The sequence below is a fragment of the Dasypus novemcinctus genome, chromosome 6 (assembly GCF_030445035.2).
Source record: "Dasypus novemcinctus isolate mDasNov1 chromosome 6, mDasNov1.1.hap2, whole genome shotgun sequence".
In the NCBI taxonomy this organism is placed as follows: domain Eukaryota; kingdom Metazoa; phylum Chordata; class Mammalia; order Cingulata; family Dasypodidae; genus Dasypus; species Dasypus novemcinctus.
Window position 1 is genome coordinate 4,659,796 of NC_080678.1, and position 19,526 is coordinate 4,679,321.

Here is a 19,526-nt window from a genome sequence, read left to right on the forward strand (position 1 = left end):
GCAAGGCCCCCTCCTGCCACCCTGGGTCTGCCCCATCCTCCTCCGACGGGCCTTGGAGAGAGCTCTCCACTGGGACCTCTGCCAGGGCCGTCCCCGTGGTGCCAGGGCACGTGGTCTTGGGAGATGCCCTGCTGCCCTCATGTGGACACTGGCACCCGAGAGCTGGGGTCAGCCTCCCCCCTCCCCCTTCCCTCCCCTCCGCTCCCCTCCCCTCCTCGCCCCTCCTCAGCGTCTCTCTCCCATTCTCTGTCCCTCTACTCTGCGCTGCCTCCTCGTCCATTCTCCACACTGCCCTGTTGGCCATGGCCCTGGGGCTGAGCGGCCCTGGGGTCCACCAGGCACCCCCACCGGTTATCCTGCCCTGCTTACAGGTCCAGCCTCGTTTTGGCCACTCCTGGCCATGCTCTCTGGGCTCCCCTGCCTGTGGCTTGTGCAGACTCCCGCCGTGCTCTTCTGGCCCCCACGCCCAACTCCCACTCCCGGCCGCCCACACCGTCCAGGCTCCACGCCCTTGACCCCCCCCCCACAGCCCTGCCCATGGCCTGGTGGTCACTGCAAAGGCACTGGCCGTCCAGCAGGGCTCCAGGCCTCTGTGGCCGACATGGTGGAGGGCAGGGTCTGTGAGTCCCCCACCCCTGTGCCCAGCTAACGGCTCTCCTGGGGGTACAGAGGTGCAGCGCGCACACCCGCACGCACCTGTCCTTCCTCTAGCGCCATCACAGAGAAGTGGGCGCACAGCACCACGGGGTCTCCCGCAGGCTCACCCCACCCTCATCCCCCGCCGCGGTGGCCGGGGCCCTCGGAGTCAGGTCCATCCTGCCCGAGCTGGCGTGGGGTACCCGCCACGCCAGATGGTCCCCGCTCTCCTCTCCTGCATACCCGGGGCTTCCGCCAACGCCAGAAAGTGGGTCTCGGCACACGCGTTGGCCCTTTGCCCAGTCACTGCCGGGCCTCTCGTCCCCCACCGCTGTCACCGCCCCTTCGGACGTGATGGCTTCTGTTTTCCACATGGGTCGCCCTGGTCTGTGTGGGGTGGCGCGTGCAGGCTGCACAGGACTTCCAGGTGGGCGCAGACATGCGGGGCTCTGCCCGGGTCACAGCCGGACGCCCTCAGGTTTCCAAGCATTCGCCACCCTCGGCACCCATGCAGGAGCCCCCTGCAAAGACGGGGCGGGGTGGACAGCTGCTGGAGCCTCAGGAGGGCGCGGGAGCTGGCCTGCCGCGCGGGCACTCGTGCCAGCCCCCCAGAACACCCGGGCACTGAAGGGCGCTTACCAGCTCCCTGTGTCCTTCCAAGGGCCCAGAATGAGGAAACTGGGGTGTTCGGACCAGGCAAGGCCGGCTTGGACAGGGCCTCCAGAGGAGCTGCTGGCACCCAGCAGGGAGGGGGCCGAGGGGCCGAGGGGCCCGGGGCAGATGGCAGCACCACAGGTGGGCAGCCCGGTGGAGGCCCAAGTCCTGCCCAGCAGGCTGGCTGGCCACCCACCTGTGGGGGCAGAGGGCAGGCTCAGAGCGGGCTTGCCGTCCACCACCCATGGGGGACAGGCAGGCTTGGGCGGGCTCACTGTCCACCCAGCTGGGGGCCTCAGGGCAAGTTCAGGGCGGGCTCGCCGTCCACCAGCTGGGCAGTCCCTGCCCGCCACCCCGAGGCCAGCCGCCGCTCCTCAGCCGGGAGTGTGGGCCGAGTTGAGGGGCAGGGTGGCACCGTCCCGAGCCTCTGGAGAAGGTCCTAACAGACAGGCCCCCGAGGTCCCCCAGCCTTCAGCCTCAGAGAGAGCCCGAGGCCGAACAGGACTCCCTCGGACGAGTTAGGGGCCACGGCCCACCCACGGCCAAGGGGCCTGCCAACTGCAGGCGGCACCCCACCCGGTCTCCACGTGCCCCTGGCCAGTGGCACGGGGGCAGGTCGTGTCGGAGTCAGTGACTGACCACGGGGGGACGGAGTGAACGTGAAAACGGCGACGGGGTGAAGCAGAGGTGCAGCCGGGTGGGCTTCAGAGGCAGCTGCAGGGCCGGGCGCAGAGCCCCTCACACGCTGGAGGCCGCAGGCGCTGGTGCCCGCGCGGCGCTGCCCTCGCTGCGGGCGCGCGCTTGGCGACATTGTTCAGCCGCGGCCTCCGGGCCTGTTCACGGGCACCCCCGCTCCCCGTCCTCCAGGAGCTCGGCGATCCTTGCGCGCAATCCAGGTGCTTGTGCCTTCTGGCACAGCTGGCCAACAAGGAGAAGAACTACGGAAAAGCCCGGAAGATGATCCAGAAGGCGCAGAGCCTGGGCGGAAGCGAGGAGTTCTGGTATACCTCCACCCTCGCCCTGGCCGAGTCCATCCTGCCGACGGGAGGCGCAGAGAGCAAACTGCTGGTGAGGCGCGGCGGCGTGGCTGCGGGGCGGCGCCCCACGCGGGAGGCGGGAGGCGGGAGGCGCGCCAACGCCCGGCACCCGCAGGTCTGCAGCCTCTTCCAGAAGCTCATCGACACCTTCAGGGTCCTCAGGACGGAGCGCCCCAACAGGGCGTCCGCGCTGGAGTTCATGGCCACCGACCTGGAGGCCAGGTACCGCGAAAGGCGAGGCTGGCGGGAAGCCGCGGCGCCGTGTCTCCGTTACTGTTCTTGCCGCTTTTCAACCCTTAGGGACTGCGGGGCCCCCAGGAGGGCCACGCACGTCCCCCGGCCCCGCCGGCCCCGCATCCCTCTGGCGCCTCCGAGAAGTGACACCGTCCGCCAGGGCCGCGCCTGCTCTGGGCTTGCCCCGACGGCCCCCGGCTGCGCCTCTCCCTCCGGCTCGTCCTCCTCTCGACCCCGGGTGTTGGAGGGGACCCCGAGGAGGGGCAGCGGCGGCTCCTGACGGCCCCGGCGCGCTGCGTTTGCGCCCGGCAGCTGGGCTCCCGCGGGCCTGCCTGACTTCCCGGGACAGGTGCTGCCGCTCAGCCGGCGGGCGCCGTGGGGCGTCGCTGTGTCGCCCCTCCGCCCCCCGTAATGGGGTGCGCTCTTCCGAAAGGCCCGCTTTCCTCCTGGGCGCGTCGGGAGCTCCTCCTGTAACGTCCCCTCCAGGGAAGCGCGCCGACTGCCTGCGCCACGGCTCCTGGACCCTGCCCCCTCCTTCCTGCTCGGCCGCGGGGCCGCGCCGTGACGGTCCACAGCCGAGGCGAGCCCCGGGCCCCGCCGCTGCGCTGTCCTCCGCCGAGGGCCCCCCGTGAGCCGGCGTGACGCGCCTGCCCCCGGGCCTGCCGCGTCCAGGCCACGCGTGAACGGCCCCCAGCCCCTCACCCCGCCGGCAGGCGGCAGGTCTTTCGGGGTCGTTCTGTCTACGATTTCCATCTTGTCAGAATTTTAGCTGGTTTTGTGCCATCTTGTTTGTCCTTCGTATTTTTACGGAGAAGTGTTCCTCCGTGGAGATGTACTACTATAAATTTTCACAGCATCTTCTCTTAGGGCTTTTAAAAAAACCTTTCTCTTAGGCCTGTCTCTGTATTTGGTCGTCTCTTCTTCCAAATCAGAATTGAGATGCCATTTGGTTGATCTTTTCAAAGAACCAGGTTTGGGTTTATTGACGGAAGCAGTTGGGATTTTTGTCTGATTTTGTTTTTCTTTATCTTCTGCTTCATCTGTACGAAGTTCCTCTTTCTGTTTGGAGAAGAGGGTGTTCAAGTGTTGTGTTGCCACTTCTGGAGCTGACACCTACTGCGTACCTTTACCACTTCCTTTCCTAACGCGTGGCAGCGCCCGCTCTTCTCAGAGGCGGCTGTTTCCACGTGGGTTTTCTTTCCTGCTCGTGAGTCATTCAGGAGAGTGTTTCTGAATTTCCATGTTGCCGTGTTGCGTGGGGTGGGAGGTACCACCGCTTTCTCACTAGACCGCGCTGCGGTGGGAGAGCGTGGCCTGGGCATTCCCAGATGAAGCTGGGAATGAGCAGCCGCCAGCAGGGCGCGGCTCCCTGCCAAGGGTCTTTCGGCGCCGCGGGCTGTCGTGACATCAGTTGCCCCGGCGACGTGCTGAGCAGACACGGAGGACGCCCCCCCCGCCAGGTCCGTGAGCCTGCACATCACCGTCGCCCAGGAGCTGACGGACAGCGACCCGCCTGGGTTCTGGTTTCTGCTGAACAAGATGGACAACTGCTTGTTGGAAATCGAGAAAAGGTTTGTCAGCTGCGGTCACAGCGAGAACTGTGTTGACGTAAAGCTGGAGCGGTCAAAGATAAAGCGGTGAGCAAGCACCCCTGGCGCGGCGCCCCTGCCGCTCCCCTACCTCAGGGCTCCCCCAGTCCGCTCTGGCCCCCTCCCCAGCCCCTCTCAGTGTTGCCGCCTTCTCCATGCCTGGCACGGGGTCCTCAGACCCTTTTCCCGTGGCAGCTGCTCCTTGTGGCCATGTGCCCACACTCCTCCTGGGTGCACCCCGTGGCCCCAGACCCTGCCCCGAGACTTGCAGCCACTTCTGGACCCCCACACAGCTTACTGCAGAGCCCCCGGGCCTCCCCGACTGCCCACCGCCGCCTCCATGGCCCCTCGATGGCCCACCCACTCCACCCAGAAAGACTCGACCCCACAGTGTGGCCAGAGTCAACGTCAGCGACGCAGTCTCTGCAGCAGGCTCCTAACAGCGGCACCTTGCAGAGACGCCCACATGGACACACATGGCACGTGCCACACCCACGTCCACATGGACACGGCACACGCCTCACCCCACGTCCACGTGGACATGGCACATGCCTCACCCCACATCCACGTGGACACACACGGCACACGTAGCACCCCATGTCCACACGGACACACACAGCACACGCCACACCCCACATCCATGTGGACATGCATGGGCACACACTTCACCCCCATCCCATGCGGACACACATGGCACATGCCCCACACCCCACATCCACGGGGACACACGGGCACACTCTTCACACCCACGACAGCACAAACACGCGCCCCACCCCACCGACACTCATCACACAGACACGCCACGCCCACTCGTCCTCACGCAGGCCACACCACTGTATGCACACACGTCGCTCCTGCGCCCCCAGGCGTGCTTGCCCGCAGGTTGCACACGCTCACACCCCGCAGCCCCGTGGCCCTGCACCTGCACGTGCTCACCCGGGTCTCGGGAAGCCAGGCTGCTCCCCAGGGGTGCTGACAGCCGCCCTCACGTCCACTGGGGCTCCCAAGGGCAGGCGGCCCGGCCCACGCCATGGTCAGGACATGCGGTTTATCCAGACCCTGCAAGTGCAGTGAGTGTAGGTGTCCACAGGCCCTAATTGTCCTCAGCAGTATAGAAGTGGTGGACGGTCATCACAGGAAACTTAGGAAGTAAGAAAAGCCAAGGCAGGAAAATAAGGTGGCTTGAGACACCTCTAGGTGTAAAGCAGCTAATTGTAAAATATTAAGTGACAGCAAAATGTGCAGTATAATCGTGTGAAATGACACACTGCACATTTGGTTAGTACGTGTAACACAAGGCTAACATTTTCGCTATAAATTCCACTCATATCTTGTAAAGGTTATGTGCCCAAAATGAGAAAGACGAAGAACAAAAAACTGCATATTACCTGGAGGCATATGACTTGGCCTGGAGTGCCATGGCCAAAGGAGAAGAGCTATTCCATGGGGTCCAGGACCTGCTGTCCCAGCACGAGGTAGGTGCGTCCAGACCCCAGTTGCCCCGTCAGCAGAGAACCCTGGCTGCTCCATCTACTTAAAAACACATCAGCCGACGTCCACTCCTAGGCGAGGTAGTGTGACCAAGTGGACTGCCCACCAGCTGGACAACCCAAAACTGTACAAACACCTGAAACAAAGGTTTTCAGACCATGGTCATCAGGCAGGGATGAGCCAACCTGAGAGACATGAGCTGCCAGCAGCCAAGCTGCCAGCAGCTACAGGAGGCAGTGGCCAGGCGGAGTCCGGCCAACCCCTGGACTCAAGCAGATGGCTCTGAGAGTCCAGGAGAGGAGGGCAGTGGGAAGGAAAGCACTAAAGAGAGAAGGCTGCAGAGGATTCAGCAGAGAAGGGACCAGGGCAGCCCTGGAAGGAAACCACACAAGGCAGGGCACGGACCCACCGCAAGAGGATTGGTGGACAGCGCCCAGCCCTGCTCGCCACCGGCCAGGCTGGGGAACCTCAGGGTTCATGGGCAGTGGCTAGAGTGGGTGGAAGAGTCCTGACACAGCCACAGGAACAATTAACCAACCCCAGATGATCTCCAGGCCCACCTGACAAATCCTGAAAAGATTTTGAACTGCTTCCAAGTAACTTAAGAGCATCCCAGAGCAAAGCTCAGGAATACTTACAGGAATCCAAAGATGTCCATCATCCAAAAAGGTGAAATGCAGAACGTGGCAACCAACCAAAAATGATCAGCCATGCAAAGAAGCAAAAAGTGTAGCTCACAATAAGGAAAATAATCAATCAACCTGACAGATACTAGAAATGGAAGACAAGGGCCTTAGAAGAGTCCTTACAACCATAGCCTGTGTGTTCAAAGAGTTATGCAGAGAAATGTAGGATATTATAATATAAACAAATACAACTTTTAGAGATGAAAACCACAGTGTGTGAGATAAAGAATACACTGGATGGGATTGGTGCCAGATAAGATATTTCAGAGGAAAATTTAGAGAACTTGAGGACACAGCAATAGAAGCTATTAAAAATAGGGAAAAAGAAAAATTAACAGAATACCAGTGACTTGAATAATTTCAAGTGGCTGAATTTAGTTGTGATTGGAATCTCAGAAGGACAGGAGGCAGAAAAAAAATATTTGAAGAAGTAATGGCTAAAATTTCCCCAAATTTAATAAAAATAAACTCACAGATCTAAGGAACTTAGTGAATCACAAGCATAAGAAATAGGAATATGGGGAAGCAGATGTGGCTCGAGTGATAAGGCCTCTGCCTCCATATGGGAGGACACGGGTTCAATCCCTGGGGCCCTAGTGAAAAAGAAGAGAAAATACACCTGCACAGCGAGCCAGTGCCCACGTGGCGAGCCAAGTGCCCACGTGGTGAGCCAGTGCCCACATGGCGAGCCAAGTGCCCACGTGGGGAGCCAAGTGCCCAATGGTGAGCCAAGTGCCCAATGGCGAGCCAAGTGCCTGCACGGCGAGCCAAGTGCCCAATGGTGAGCCAGTGCCCAATGGCGAGCCAAGTGCCTGCACGGCGAGCCAAGTGCCCAATGGTGAGCCAGTGCCCAATGGTGAGCCAAGTGCCTGCACGGCGAGTGAGTGCCCATGTGGCGAGCCAAGTGCCCACGTGGGGAGCCAAGTGCCTGCACGGCGAGCGAGTGCCCACGTGGGTGCCCACGTGATGAGTGCCCACACAAGTGCCCGCATGGTGAGCCGAATGCCCGTGTGGCAAGCTGAGTGCCTGCACAAGTGTGGGCAAGGTGAGCCGAGTGCCCATGTGAGAACCTGCGCGGAGAGCCGAGTGTGCGTGTGGTGAGCCGGTGCCCACACGGTAAGCCAAGTGCCCGCCTGAGTGCCCATGTGGCGAGCTGAGTGCCCACATGGTGAGCCAGAGCCTGTGCAGCAAGCCAGTGCCCACACGGCCAGCCGAGTGCCCTTGTGGAGAGCCAGTGCCCGTGCAAGTGAGTCACACAGCAAAATGATGATGCAACAAAAGTGAGACAAGGGGAGAGTCAAGGTGAAGCGCAGCAGAGAGCAGGGACTGAGGTGGCGCAGCTGACAGGGAACCTCTCTCCACATCAGAGGTCCCAGGATCGAATCCCGGTGAATCCTAGAGGAGAAGGATGAGAAGAAAAGACAAAAAAAGAGAAATAAATACAGAAGATCACACAGCGAATGGACACAGCAAAAACAGCAGGGTGGGGGAGGGGAAGGGGAAAAAAAAGAAATAGGAATATGAATAAATGTACACCAAAGCAGACCATAGCCAAATTGTTTAAAATCAGTGACAAAAAAAACACCTTACAATCAGTTGGGGCAAAATATGCATGTGATGTTCAGAGTATCAAGATAAATACAATAGGTTTCTCATCAGAAGCAATGCGACCGGGAAGGCAGTGGAGCAACATCTGTTAAGTACAGAGAGACAATCTGTCAGTCTGGAATTCTATACCCAGCAAAATTACCTTTCAAAAATGAAGGTGAAATAAAGATGTTTTTCAAATATACAAGAGTTAAAATAATTCAACACCAGCAGACTCACCAGTAAGAAATGTTCGAATCAGACCTTCAGAGAGAAGGAAAATGATACCAGATGGAAATATGGATCTACACAAAAGAAGAGAAAGCATAAAAAATGTGAGCTGCGTGGAAAATGTGTGTCTTAGTTTGCCACAGGGCTGCCAATGCAAAGTACCAGAAATGGGTTGGCTTTTTATAATGGGAGTTTTTTTAGGGTAAAAGCTCACAATTCCAAGGCCATGAAATGTCCAACTCAAGGCACCGTCAGAGACGGTTCCTCACCAGAGTCGGCTCCTGGTGATTCCCGGCCCTGCCTGTGGTGACGATGGCTGCTGCTCTCCACCTGGTGCCTGCCCTTCCCTCAGAGTCTCCCGTCTCCCGGGGCTCAGCTGTGGGCACCAGGCCTCCTCTCAGTCTCGGCTGCTCTGCTTTCTTCCCGCGGTCAGCTGTGAGCTCTCGGGTACATGGCTCATCCCTCCAGCCTCGAGCCGCTCGGTGGGCCTGGCCTCTTGGGGGCTTCGTGCTTCAGCCTTGGCTGCTAGCGGTCCTCGAGCCCTCTCTCTCTCTGTCTCCATTTATATAAGGCTCCATTGAGAGGACAGAGACTCAGCCGGAGTCACACCTCACTGACGGAACCCAATCAAATGAGCCTCACACTCAGCAATGGATTCATCAAAAACATAATCTCTTTTTGAGATTCGCCAAATTAAGGCTGTCACAATGTATAATAAGATTTTTCCCTACCCCTATAGAACTCTCTCTAAAAGATGATTGAGTATTTAAACAAAAATAACAGTGTAGTGCAGTGTTTATAACACGGGTGTGATGGTGTGAAGCTGTGCACACCCCTGGAGAAGCATTCTCTTCAATCTAGCCCTTCCCCGTGGGTGCGGGCCGCTGGACGCAGCACCTTAGCTGAGGTGGCTTTGGTTAAGGTGTGGCCCATTGCGTTCAGGTGTGTCTAATCCTCGCACTGGAGTGCTTTGTAAGTGGAGTGATAGAGAGAGAAAGGGAAAGCCACAGCAATCAAGACGCTGAACCCAGAAGAGAAGGGAGAGACCAAGAGACGCCGCTGTGTGCCTCGCCACGTGACAAGCTGAGGGCCAAGGACCGCCCGCAGCCAGGAAGAAGGCATCTCCACGATGATGCCTCGATTTGGACTTTTTCCCAGTCTCAAGCCATGAGGGAATAGATTTTCATTGTTTAACCCAACCCATTTCATGGTATTTGCTTGAGCAGCCTAGAAAACTAAAGCAATATGTAAAAATAAGAAGTATGATGACAATAACATAAAGGCCAGGAGAACAGAAATGGACATACACAAATGTAAGGTTTTTTACTTTATGTAAAGGGGTATATCATTTATAAATATACATTGTAGTCAGAGATTTCCATACCCCTCTCTCAAAAACTGCCAGAACAAGCAGACAGAACATCAGCAAGGCAGCAGATCTGAGCAACACTGTCAAGCAGCTTCACTCAATGGCCGTTTGCAGAGCGGTCTACCCAACAGAGCAGAATCGTGCTCTTTCCAAGTGCATGCCCAGTGCACAGACCATCTTCTGGATTGCAGGAGCAATTAATGTGCAGAGATTACATCGTACAAAGCATGCTCTCTGACCACAGCAGGGTTCAACTCACGGTCGAAGCCAGGGCAGTGAAACTGGCAAACCCAAAGAGACAGAAGCAGGCAGGTGGGATAGACCCAGGGTTTCCTTTGGGGGTGATGAAAACGTGTTGGAACTGGATGAGGTGAAGGTGGCATAGCTTTGTCAACGTGCCAAATGCTACTCAATCGTCCACTTTAAAATGGTAAATTTTATGGGAGACATCCCCAAATATTTGGAAAGGAAATGGCATACATCCAAACAACTAATAGAGAAGCAATCAAAAGTGAAATCAAAAAGTATTTCAAGTGAATAAAAAAATGTGTCAGTGGCTGCGCGGACCTGGCGCACGCGTCCCTGAGGTGTCACGTGCTGTGCTCCATGTTACCAGGCCTGTGGCGCGGGCCAGTGGAGGGAGCATGCGCAGCCCTGCCCTCTGGACCCCAGGCCCGTGCCCCCAGCCCGCGGCCGTGTTTTGGCTGCCATGAACTTGCCCTAGAATTCATCACCTGGACGTGATTTCATTGGTCCTGGGTAGGTTTCTCAGAGGAAAATTAGCAAGTATTGTGGAAAGAGGAGAACGAGCCGGCAAGAAGGCTCTGATTTTCCTATGCAGGTTTTCCCTCAGCAGTCTTTCTTTCTCTGTGGTGTGTGGTGTTCCTCGCCTGACTGACCGTTCTTCTTCACGGGAGCCGGGCAGCCACATCCCGAAGGAGGGGCACGGCTGAGTGTGACGCTCTCTAGGGCCGTGCACCAAGGCTGTGGACACAGGCTGACGGCCAAGTGGGTTCCATTTGTCAGTGTCCTCGAGGTGAGTCTCTCACAGGACTCGAGCAGCTCCCGGGTTCCTGGTGGTGACGCTGCCAAGGACACCAAGATGTCTTTCCAGTGCGTGTCTCCTGTGGGCGCACTCCGAGGGCTGACCTGATGCCCGGCAGAGTTGACCAGGTTGACCTGCGCGGTGCCTGACAGCTCCCAGGATCCTGAGCTGACCAGAAGCTCGTGGGCTTTCCACAGGCCTGTCGCACTGATGGCCATGGAGGCTGTGGCCATCCGCACAGCTGGCCGCCCGAGGCCTTGCGGCCACCGGGGCTCCCTCGGAGTGGGGGGCAGCGCCAGCCTCCGCGTCGGCCCAGGCAGTTCCTGTGTGGCACACACCCGGTGCTGGGCCTCCCTTGCGCGGTGTCTTGTGACGCCACGGCCAAGCGCGTCAGGGCAGGAGTGCGGTCCAGAGCGTCGGGGCAGCATGCCCGTGTCACCCTGAGGCCCGTCCACTTGGGAGCTCGCGGGCTTGGGCCATTCATATCTGCACCTCATTGCTCCATCTGTGTTGTGGGGACAGTAAGTAAAACCTGAGTTCACCTGTGGTGAGGGTTGAACAAATAAATATATGTAAAGTCTACAAAATTTTTAAAAACTTTCAGTCAAAAAAAACTTATATCACTATCATACTACTTAGGGGGAAATTTTATAGCATTTAATAGCTGTATTAGAAAAGAAAAATGACCCAAATCAGTGAGCTCAGCCTCCACCTTAAAAAAGTAGAAAAGGAGCAAATTGAACCCCTGATAAATGGAAGGAAAATTGAAAATCAGAGTGCAAATCAAAGAAATAGAAAAGCAGAAATTGTTGAAAATGAGAACATCAGTAAAACCAAAAGCTGGTTCTTTGAGATGAATAATGTTGATAAATTTATAGACTGACTGATCAAGAAGTTAGAGTGGATGTAAATAACCAATATCAGAAATGAAAGATGTGACAGCAGCACAGATTCTACTGGCATTAAAAGGACAATGAGGGGGAAGCAGTGTGCTAAGCAGTTGAGCCCCGTTTACCGCGTGGAGGACCCAGGTTCCAGCCCCAGGGCCTCCTGGTGAAAAAAGAAAAAAGTCATCCCAGTCTGCGTGGAGAGGCACAGGCCCCCGCACAGCAAGCGTCACACCAGAAAGACAATGACACAACCAGATAGGGGGAGGAAAAAGGACCATGAGGGAATATTATGAACAACTTTTGCTAATATACTTGGCAACTTAGAGAAAATGGACAACTTTTTGGAAGACAAACTACCAAATCTCTCTCAAAAAGAAATTGACAACCTGAATAGCCTTATGTCATTAAAGAAATTGAATCTGTAATTAAAAGCCTTCCCACAAAGGAAATAAGAAAATTCCAGGCCCAGGTGACTTTGCTAATGAATTCCACCCAAAATTTTAGGAAAAAATAATATGAGTTCTATACAAACTCTTCTAGAGAATTGAAAATGAGGGGTGTACCCCAACTCTTCTATGAGGCTAGTATTACCTTGATAACAAAACAAGATGAATTTATTACAATAAGAGAAAGAGGAAAAAACCACAAAAGCTACAGGCCAGTTTTCCCATGAGCATAGATGCAAAACTCCTAAACAAAATTTTCATAACTTGAACTCAACAGAACGTAAAAAGGGCACTACATCATGACCAAGCCAGATTTATCTCGCAAACAGTTTAACATCCAAAAATCTATCCGTTTAGTTTGCAATATTAAAAAACAACAGCCGTATGAGCACCTAAATAGATACAGGAAGAGCCTTTGACAGAATCCAGTGTCCACTCCTGAAGAACTCTTAGCAAATTATTAAGCAAAGGGAACCTCCCTGACCTGATGAGGGCATCCGCGACAAAAGCAGCGCGGACCTCGTGCTTCCTGGGAAGCACCCCGAGCTAAGGAGAGCGCACCCTCTCTCCACTCTGTTGGTGTGTACTAGAGGTTCTAGTCGATGCCTGGGGCAGGGAAAGGAAGGTAAAAGCGTCCTGATTGGAAATGAGGAGGGAAAACTGTCTTTGTTCACAGGCAATGGGATCATCAATATAGAAAACCCTATGCGCTCTCTACAAATAAATATGTAACTAATTAAATAAACACTACTAGTGCTACTAAGTGACTCTAGCCATACAAATATACATTGTATGTCCACATCCTAGAAACAATCGATCAGACACTGAAATCTAAAAAACAGTACCATTTGCAGCACGAAACATGAAAGTTGACAGGAGACGTGAAGTTTGTACCATAGAACTACAAAACATTGCTGAGAGAAACTAAAGAAGACATAAACCAATGAAGACATACAGTGTTCATGGGTTAAAAGACTCAGTACTATTAAGATGAAGTTTGCTTTAAATTATCTATGGATTTGATGCAATCCTGATCAAGATTTTAGCAGACTTTCAAAAATTGATGAACTGATTTTAAAATTCATGTGGAAAAACAGAGGCTCTAGAACAGCCAGCACAACTTTGAAAAATAAGTACAACGTGACCTGCTTGTAACTTACTGTAAATCTACAGCTGTCAAGACAGCCCAGGTGCAAAAATGTGTAATAAAGAACCCAAAATGCATCATGGACCCAAGTTCTAAAAGCTAAAATTATAAAACCCCTGCGAGAAAACAGGAAAATATCTTTTTGACCTCAGACTTGGCAAAGATTTCTGACTATGACACCCAAAGTGTGGTCCACAAAAGGATAAATTAAACATTTGTTCATCAAAAGACACTGTATTTGTCAGCCAAAGGGGTGCTGATGCAAACTACCAGAACTCTGCTGGCTTTTATAAAGGGCATTTATTTGGGGTAGAAGCTCACAGTCACAAGGCCATAAAGTGTAGGTTACTTCCTCACCAAAGTCTGTTGCCGTGTGTTGGAGCAGGATGGCTGCCGACGTCTGCAGGGTCCAGGCTTCCTCTCCCTCTTCCTGCTCTGTGGTCCAGTCTCAGCTTAGGCTGGGATAAGGCTTGTCTCTCTCTCTCCCTGAGGCTAGTTTCTCTCCAGGCTCAGCTGTTCTGCTCTCTCCACAAAGTCAGCTGTGGACTCTCAGGCTCATCTAGGCTGGTCTCTTCCCTCGGCTGCTGCAGTGTCTACAGAGCCATCCCCATTCCTGTGTTCTCCTGTGTATTGTCTTCCCAGGTTTCCAGCGTCAAAACTCAAGTCTCTCCTCTACCAGGTCATGTTCTCTGTCAGTAGGGGGCAGGGACTCAATGTCCCACTGAGGTGTCCCAATCAAAGCCTTGATCATAATTTAATCAAGTAAAAGTGAAACCTCTGAATCTGATACAATCTAATAAGCCCAGAGGAACAGACCAGTTTACAAACACAATCCAATGTCTATTTTTGGAATTCATAAATAATATCAAACTGCTATAGACACTGCTAAGAGAATGAAAACAAGCTATGGACTAGGAAGAAATACTTGCAAATCATCTATCTGATAAAGGTCTTGTATTCATATATAAAGAACTCTTGACACTTAATAAGGAAACCAACAACCCAATAATATATGGGCAAAAAAATTTGAACAGACATTTCCCCCAAAGAAAACCCATGGATGGTAAAAAGGCTTTGAAAGGGTGAAGCACATCATTAGTCCTTAGAGAAAGGAGAATTAGAAGCCACCTCACCCCGTCACGATACTCACAATTGCAAAGACCAGTCAGCAAGTGTTGGTACAGACTCGGAGGGCCGGGAACGCCCATTCCCTGTGGGCGGGGATGCAAAACGTTCACGCACTTTGGAAAACAGTTTGGAAGTTTCGTGACAAGTTAACTGCACACTTACCATATGGTCCAGCCATTCCACTTCCAGGAGTCTCCCCCAAGAGAAATGAAAGTGCATGCGCACAAGCACTTTTATGTGAATGTTTGTGGCAGCTTTACTTGTAATAGCAAAAAAACTGGAAATGACGCATGACTAAACAAATGGTGCAGCCATATGGTGGACTACTACTCAGCAGTGAAAAGGAAGAGACTACTTTACACAGCAACACGGTGGAGCTTGAAGTGAGTATGCTGAGTCAAACCCAGCACAAGGAGTACATGCTACAGAGAAAGTGCAAACTACTTCACAGTGCCAGAAAGCTTGGGGGTTGCCGAGGGAGGAGGGAAGAGAGAGGTTTATAAGGGGACATGGGGAAATCCGGGCGTGATCATCTCGTGACGATGGTTCCATGAGTTGATCAAACCTTACCGCACTGCGTGCTCTAACCGGCGCAGTGCTGTCGGCCCCAGTGATTGAATAGAGCTGGTCGACTGCAGCTCAGTGAGGCTGCTGAACGGGAGCCGATGTCCCCGCCCGTGCTGACTCTGCAGGTGCACAACGTCAACAGTCCCCTGATGTGGAAGCTGGCCCAGCTCAAGCTCGGCCTCGCGGAGCTGGCCCTGGACATGCTCGAGCTCCCCTGGGGGGTGGCCCTGCAGTGGCAGTCTGAGCAGGACTCGCTGGACAAGCTGCTGGCCTACTGCCTGCAGGACTTGGGCGACTACAGCTCCCTCGACCTGGTGATTGTGGGGGGCGCTCCCGTGATGACAGGGGGCGGGGGGGAGGCGGGGGCAGCTGGGCCAGGGTCTGGAGCTTGCTGTCCGGTCAAGCGAGGGGAGCCTCTCCACTCCAGGCAGGTTCACAGGGTCTCAGCTGCCTCGGTAGGGGACAGCCTCACCCTGGAGATTTCACTGAGCCTTTTCCGTGGCCCCTGCCCCCGAGTGCGTTTCCTGCCACTCAGTCATCAAGCCGTGAGAATTTACGGCTGACCCTGGAGACTTCCTTCCTTCTCTGTCCTTCCAGCTGACCACTTGAGGGGACCTAATTGCCTAATAAATTAGAAGCCTTGTAGGAGGGAGCCCCTGTGGGACATTTATGGCGCCCTCCCAAGTAGTGCACCTGCCCGACCTCGTGTCAGCACGTCAGAGAACTCGACCAAGGTGGCTGACATTTTGTTAAAAAAATAAGTTGAATTTGCAAAATAGCATCTGTTTTGCAGGAATCATATTCTTCCATTTTAGACATTTTCTTAGAACTTCTGAAATGTGAACAAAATTAATTTGGCATAAATACAAGCCGACCAAACAGAGTCCTGGAATTGACCTTAATAACACACGCGTTTGTCACTGAGCCCCGAGTCAAGGTTATGGAACTTGACCGCAGCAGATGTTCAGACCCTGAGCCCCGGAGACCCTTCCCCACCAGCAGGCCCCACCCAGCAGAGGGTGTTTCTTGGCGCCTGGGTGGCGCTTAGAGGGCGGGCCCCGTCCAGCCGAGGCGGTGACAGTGACGGCGTTTGTGTCCTTGAAGAAATGGCTCATGCTGAAGCGGACCCTGGCGCACGTGGCACTGGCGCAGCTGGGGAGCCTGCAGCCGCTCTGCACCGGCCGCCCCGAGATCCGTGCCCGCCTGCTGGGCCTCGCCGGGAAGGCGCTGCACCTGCAGGCCGTGCGCGCAGACCCCGTGCGCCCCGGCGCCTACTGGGAGGAGAGCCTGCTGGTGCGCGGCGCCCGCCTCCCCCTTCTCCCACCCCTGGCCTCCCCCCCACCTACGACCCTCCCCCCCAGCTCCGCCTCCCCCCCACTTCTGGCCCCCCCCTTCCCCTCCCCTGCTCCTCCTCCCCCCACCTCCCGCCTCTCCCCCCACCCCCACGCCCAGGGCCCAGCGTCAGCCCGCCTTGCCTCGGGGTCTCCACTGCGGGGGGCGGCCGGCACAGGCTGCTGAGTGGGGCACAGCTGCACACCCAGCAGGAGCATGGCCTGGCGGCCACCGCGTGCAAACCAGTCCTCCACCCCGGGACCATCGGAAGCCAGCCCCCCACCCAGCAGGCGGCCTACAGGCTGGCCTCACTCCACCTCTGCCCCCGCCAGTCCCTCCGTGTCAGGGTGGCCCAGGCCTGTGCCGGCCGAGCACCGGGCGAGAGCCCCGGGGACACGACGCCTGCAGCAGGTGTCCGTGAAGGGAGCGGTCATTCCCAGGCCTGGGCCCCCGGCACCCACCCCCGGCGGGGCAGTTGAGCCAGGTGGGGGGCGTGCCCCTTACTGCACCACCTGCCTTGTAGGTCGACACTAAAATGAGTGCCGTTAGGTCTCCAGACGTGGAAGCCGAGGAGGGGGCTGGCACGGAGACTGCCGCGGGCCCTCCGACGGTCAGAGCCACCCCCAAGGGGTGCGGCAGGAAAGGCGCGGACCTGAAGGTGTGGTCCCCGCGCGTCCCGTGGTGCCCCCTGCCCCCCGGGCTCCGGGGAGCCCCCCGACTGAGCTCTGGCCCCCGCAGAGGCACTCGGCGCTGGCCCGGCGGTACCTGGCCCAGGCGTCCGAGGTGCTGCTCCAGTGCCTGCAGGTGGCCCTGGGCAGCCGCCTCCTGGACGTGGCCGCGGCCGCCAGCCTGGAGATGGTGGAGTGCATCGGCGCCCTGGACCCCGCGACCACCTGCCAGTTCCTGGCCCTGTCCCAGGTGCGGCGCCGCCCCTGCCGGCTCGGCAAGGCCCCGTGCAGCCCCTCGGGGCCGGGGGTCTCTCCAGGGTGGCCCCACCAGCCCGGCAACCACTGGCCCTGCCACCTCTTCTTGGGACCCCACGATGGGACAGGTCTCGCGGGCCTCAGAGGAGGGGCCGCGGGGCCAGGGAAGGGCGAGGGCAAGGCTGGGCCCTGGCCTCCCTGCCTGGCGCCCAGCCCCTTCCCCTCACCGGCCTCCCCCCGGGGGGGGCTGCAGCCCCCTTTCCGGCCCCCGGGGGAGTCAGACCACCCCAGCCCCACTGCCAGGGTCTCTTTCAGAGCTGCTCAGCCTCGGAGATGATGCGGGACGTCCTTCTGGCGGCCACGGCCAACACCAGCAGCTCCCAGCTGGCCGCACTGCTGCAGCTGCAGCACCAGCTGAAGCTCCAGGGCAGGACGTCCACCAGCCTGTTTGCCAGCGTGGAGCAGAGGCTGGCCGCCACCTCCAAGGTAGCCCCCGCCTGGCCGCCCCGGCTCGTGGAGGGGCGGGGATGGGGAAGGGCGGCCACCGGGGACTGCCCCTGGCTCCATGGCTCCGTTCCTAGCTTCCATTCTTAGAGAGTGTATCAGTCAGCCGAGGGGCTGCTGCAAGATACCAGAAATTGGTTTGTTTTCACAAAGAGTATTTATTTGGGATAAGAGCTTATAGATACCAGGCCATAAAGCACAAGTTACTTCCTTCCCCAAAGTCTATTTTCACATGTTGGAGCAAGACGGCTGCCGACATCTGCGAGGGTTCAGGCTTCTGGGTTCCCCTCTTCCAGGGTCTTGCTTCTCTTTCCTCTGTGTCCTGATTTCTCAGGGCTTCAGCATCAGACTCCAGCATCAAAACCCTCCACTGTGTCCTTGGCCATGTCTTTTATCTGTGAGTCCCCGCCCACCAAGGGGTAGGGACTCAACGTCCTACTGGCACAAGAAGTTTGCATAATTACCTAATCAAGTAAACCTATGAATCCAATATAATCTAATATGCCCAGAGGAGATGCTCAGTTTACAAACATAATCCAGTGTTTCTTTTTGGAATTCATCAATAATATCAAACTGCTACAGAGAGAGCAGGCTCTTGCCCCAAAGCCCCGCGCTGCCGCTCCTGCTGGGTGGCTTGGGGGGGTCCCGTGGCCCCTCTGAGCTTCGTGGGCAGCTGGGGATAGTGACAGCGCACCCCCTTCCCCACGGGTGCCACGAGGATCGGAGCTAACAACTATAACCACCTGGCCAGGCCTGCAACAGAGGGCATGGAGCCACCAGACGCAGCGAGGGAACGTTCTGGAATGTTCTGGAAGGCTTGTGTGACGCTCAGTGATGGCAGCATGGCGCCCCCGTTGTAATGACATCCCCAAGGCTCTTTTAAGGATAGTGTCCTTCCCTTAACAATGACTGTTTAAGGAAACTTCCCCTATCTCAGTCTTTAGTCAAATCACAGGGTTTGACGTTGAGAAGCCTCTTGGAGTGCTACAGCTAAGAGCACCGCTTCTTTCATTAGGACGAGCAGGTAGGAACTGGAGCACTGAAGGAAAAAGGATTCGCTGAGACGGAACGGGCCACAGTAAACTGGAGGGCCCTGGCCAGCGGCTGGCTTCTCACCCTTTCCCGCCGCAGCCTTCGCTGCTCGCCGGCGCAGGCCTGCCCTCTGGCCCCTTAGTACATTTGGGGGCGGGTGGCTCTTGGGGATGGCCTGTCCTGTGCATTGCTGGGTGTGGAGCAGCATCCCAGGCCGGACCCCATCGTGCCACCCAGAGGCAGTGTCCCCTGGGCAGGTCGCCCCGGCTGAGAGCCGTCCACCTTCCCCCGGCGCTGAGCGGGAGGAGCAGCCCGAGGACAAGGCGATGGGCTCCTTCCAGGCACAAACAGCTGCCCCCACCTGGAGGAGGCTGTGGGCAGGTGCTCAGGCCAACAGGCCCAGGGGCAGGGGAAGGGCCGCAGAGGTCAGCAGGTACTGCCCGAGGCGGGGAGGGAGCAGCGAGGGCTGTGGGCTGAGGCCCCAACCTCCACTGCGAGCTGCGCGCCCGCAGGGCACTTCCCCTCTCCGTGCCTTGGTTTCCAGGGCTTGACGAGCGCCAACCACTGCCCTCTCGGCACGGCTGCTCCTCCTGGTCCTGTTTCAGAGGTCCTCGCAAGAAGCTCACACCGACTCACAGTCAGGCCGTGCAGACAGCCACACAGCCACGTGTCCACTTCCACATCTGAGTGTGCCGGGAGGGCCTAGGCCACAGTAAGCCCATGGCAATAGCAAGAAAAGCCTGATAGATTGCAAAATCTCCTGTTATTAAAAGCATCAGCTGTGGAAGAGATGAGGCCTAGCTAAACTAAAATTCCTGCGGGGAAAAGCGCTCCAGTGTGAGCTGGCAGTTGCTCCTTGCTTCCCTGGGGCCACCTGCTGGCAGATGGCCTGACTGGACAGAAGAAACTAGCAGGGCTTCTAGCAGCCACGTGGGAATGGACATGGGAACTGGAGTTTGCCTGAAAGCTTCAAAAAGGCAGTGAAATCTATCAGAGTC

General features: G+C 56.5%; 1 protein-coding gene across 3 annotated transcripts in view; it reads left to right on the forward strand.

The window, feature by feature from the left end:
* Window positions 1-19,526, forward strand: part of CFAP46 (cilia and flagella associated protein 46) — a 134,597-nt gene that overhangs the window by 95,082 nt on the left and 19,989 nt on the right. For all 3 annotated transcript variants that reach the window (XM_058298090.1, XM_071215607.1, XM_058298091.2), the window contains 9 exons: window positions 2,158-2,358; window positions 2,443-2,549; window positions 4,022-4,198; window positions 5,490-5,625; window positions 14,863-15,051; window positions 15,842-16,030; window positions 16,593-16,727; window positions 16,808-16,987; window positions 17,308-17,478. In XM_058298090.1, the coding sequence (XP_058154073.1) occupies window positions 2,158-2,358; window positions 2,443-2,549; window positions 4,022-4,198; window positions 5,490-5,625; window positions 14,863-15,051; window positions 15,842-16,030; window positions 16,593-16,727; window positions 16,808-16,987; window positions 17,308-17,478 (1,485 nt within the window). The remainder of the gene's footprint in view (window positions 1-2,157; window positions 2,359-2,442; window positions 2,550-4,021; window positions 4,199-5,489; window positions 5,626-14,862; window positions 15,052-15,841; window positions 16,031-16,592; window positions 16,728-16,807; window positions 16,988-17,307; window positions 17,479-19,526) is intronic.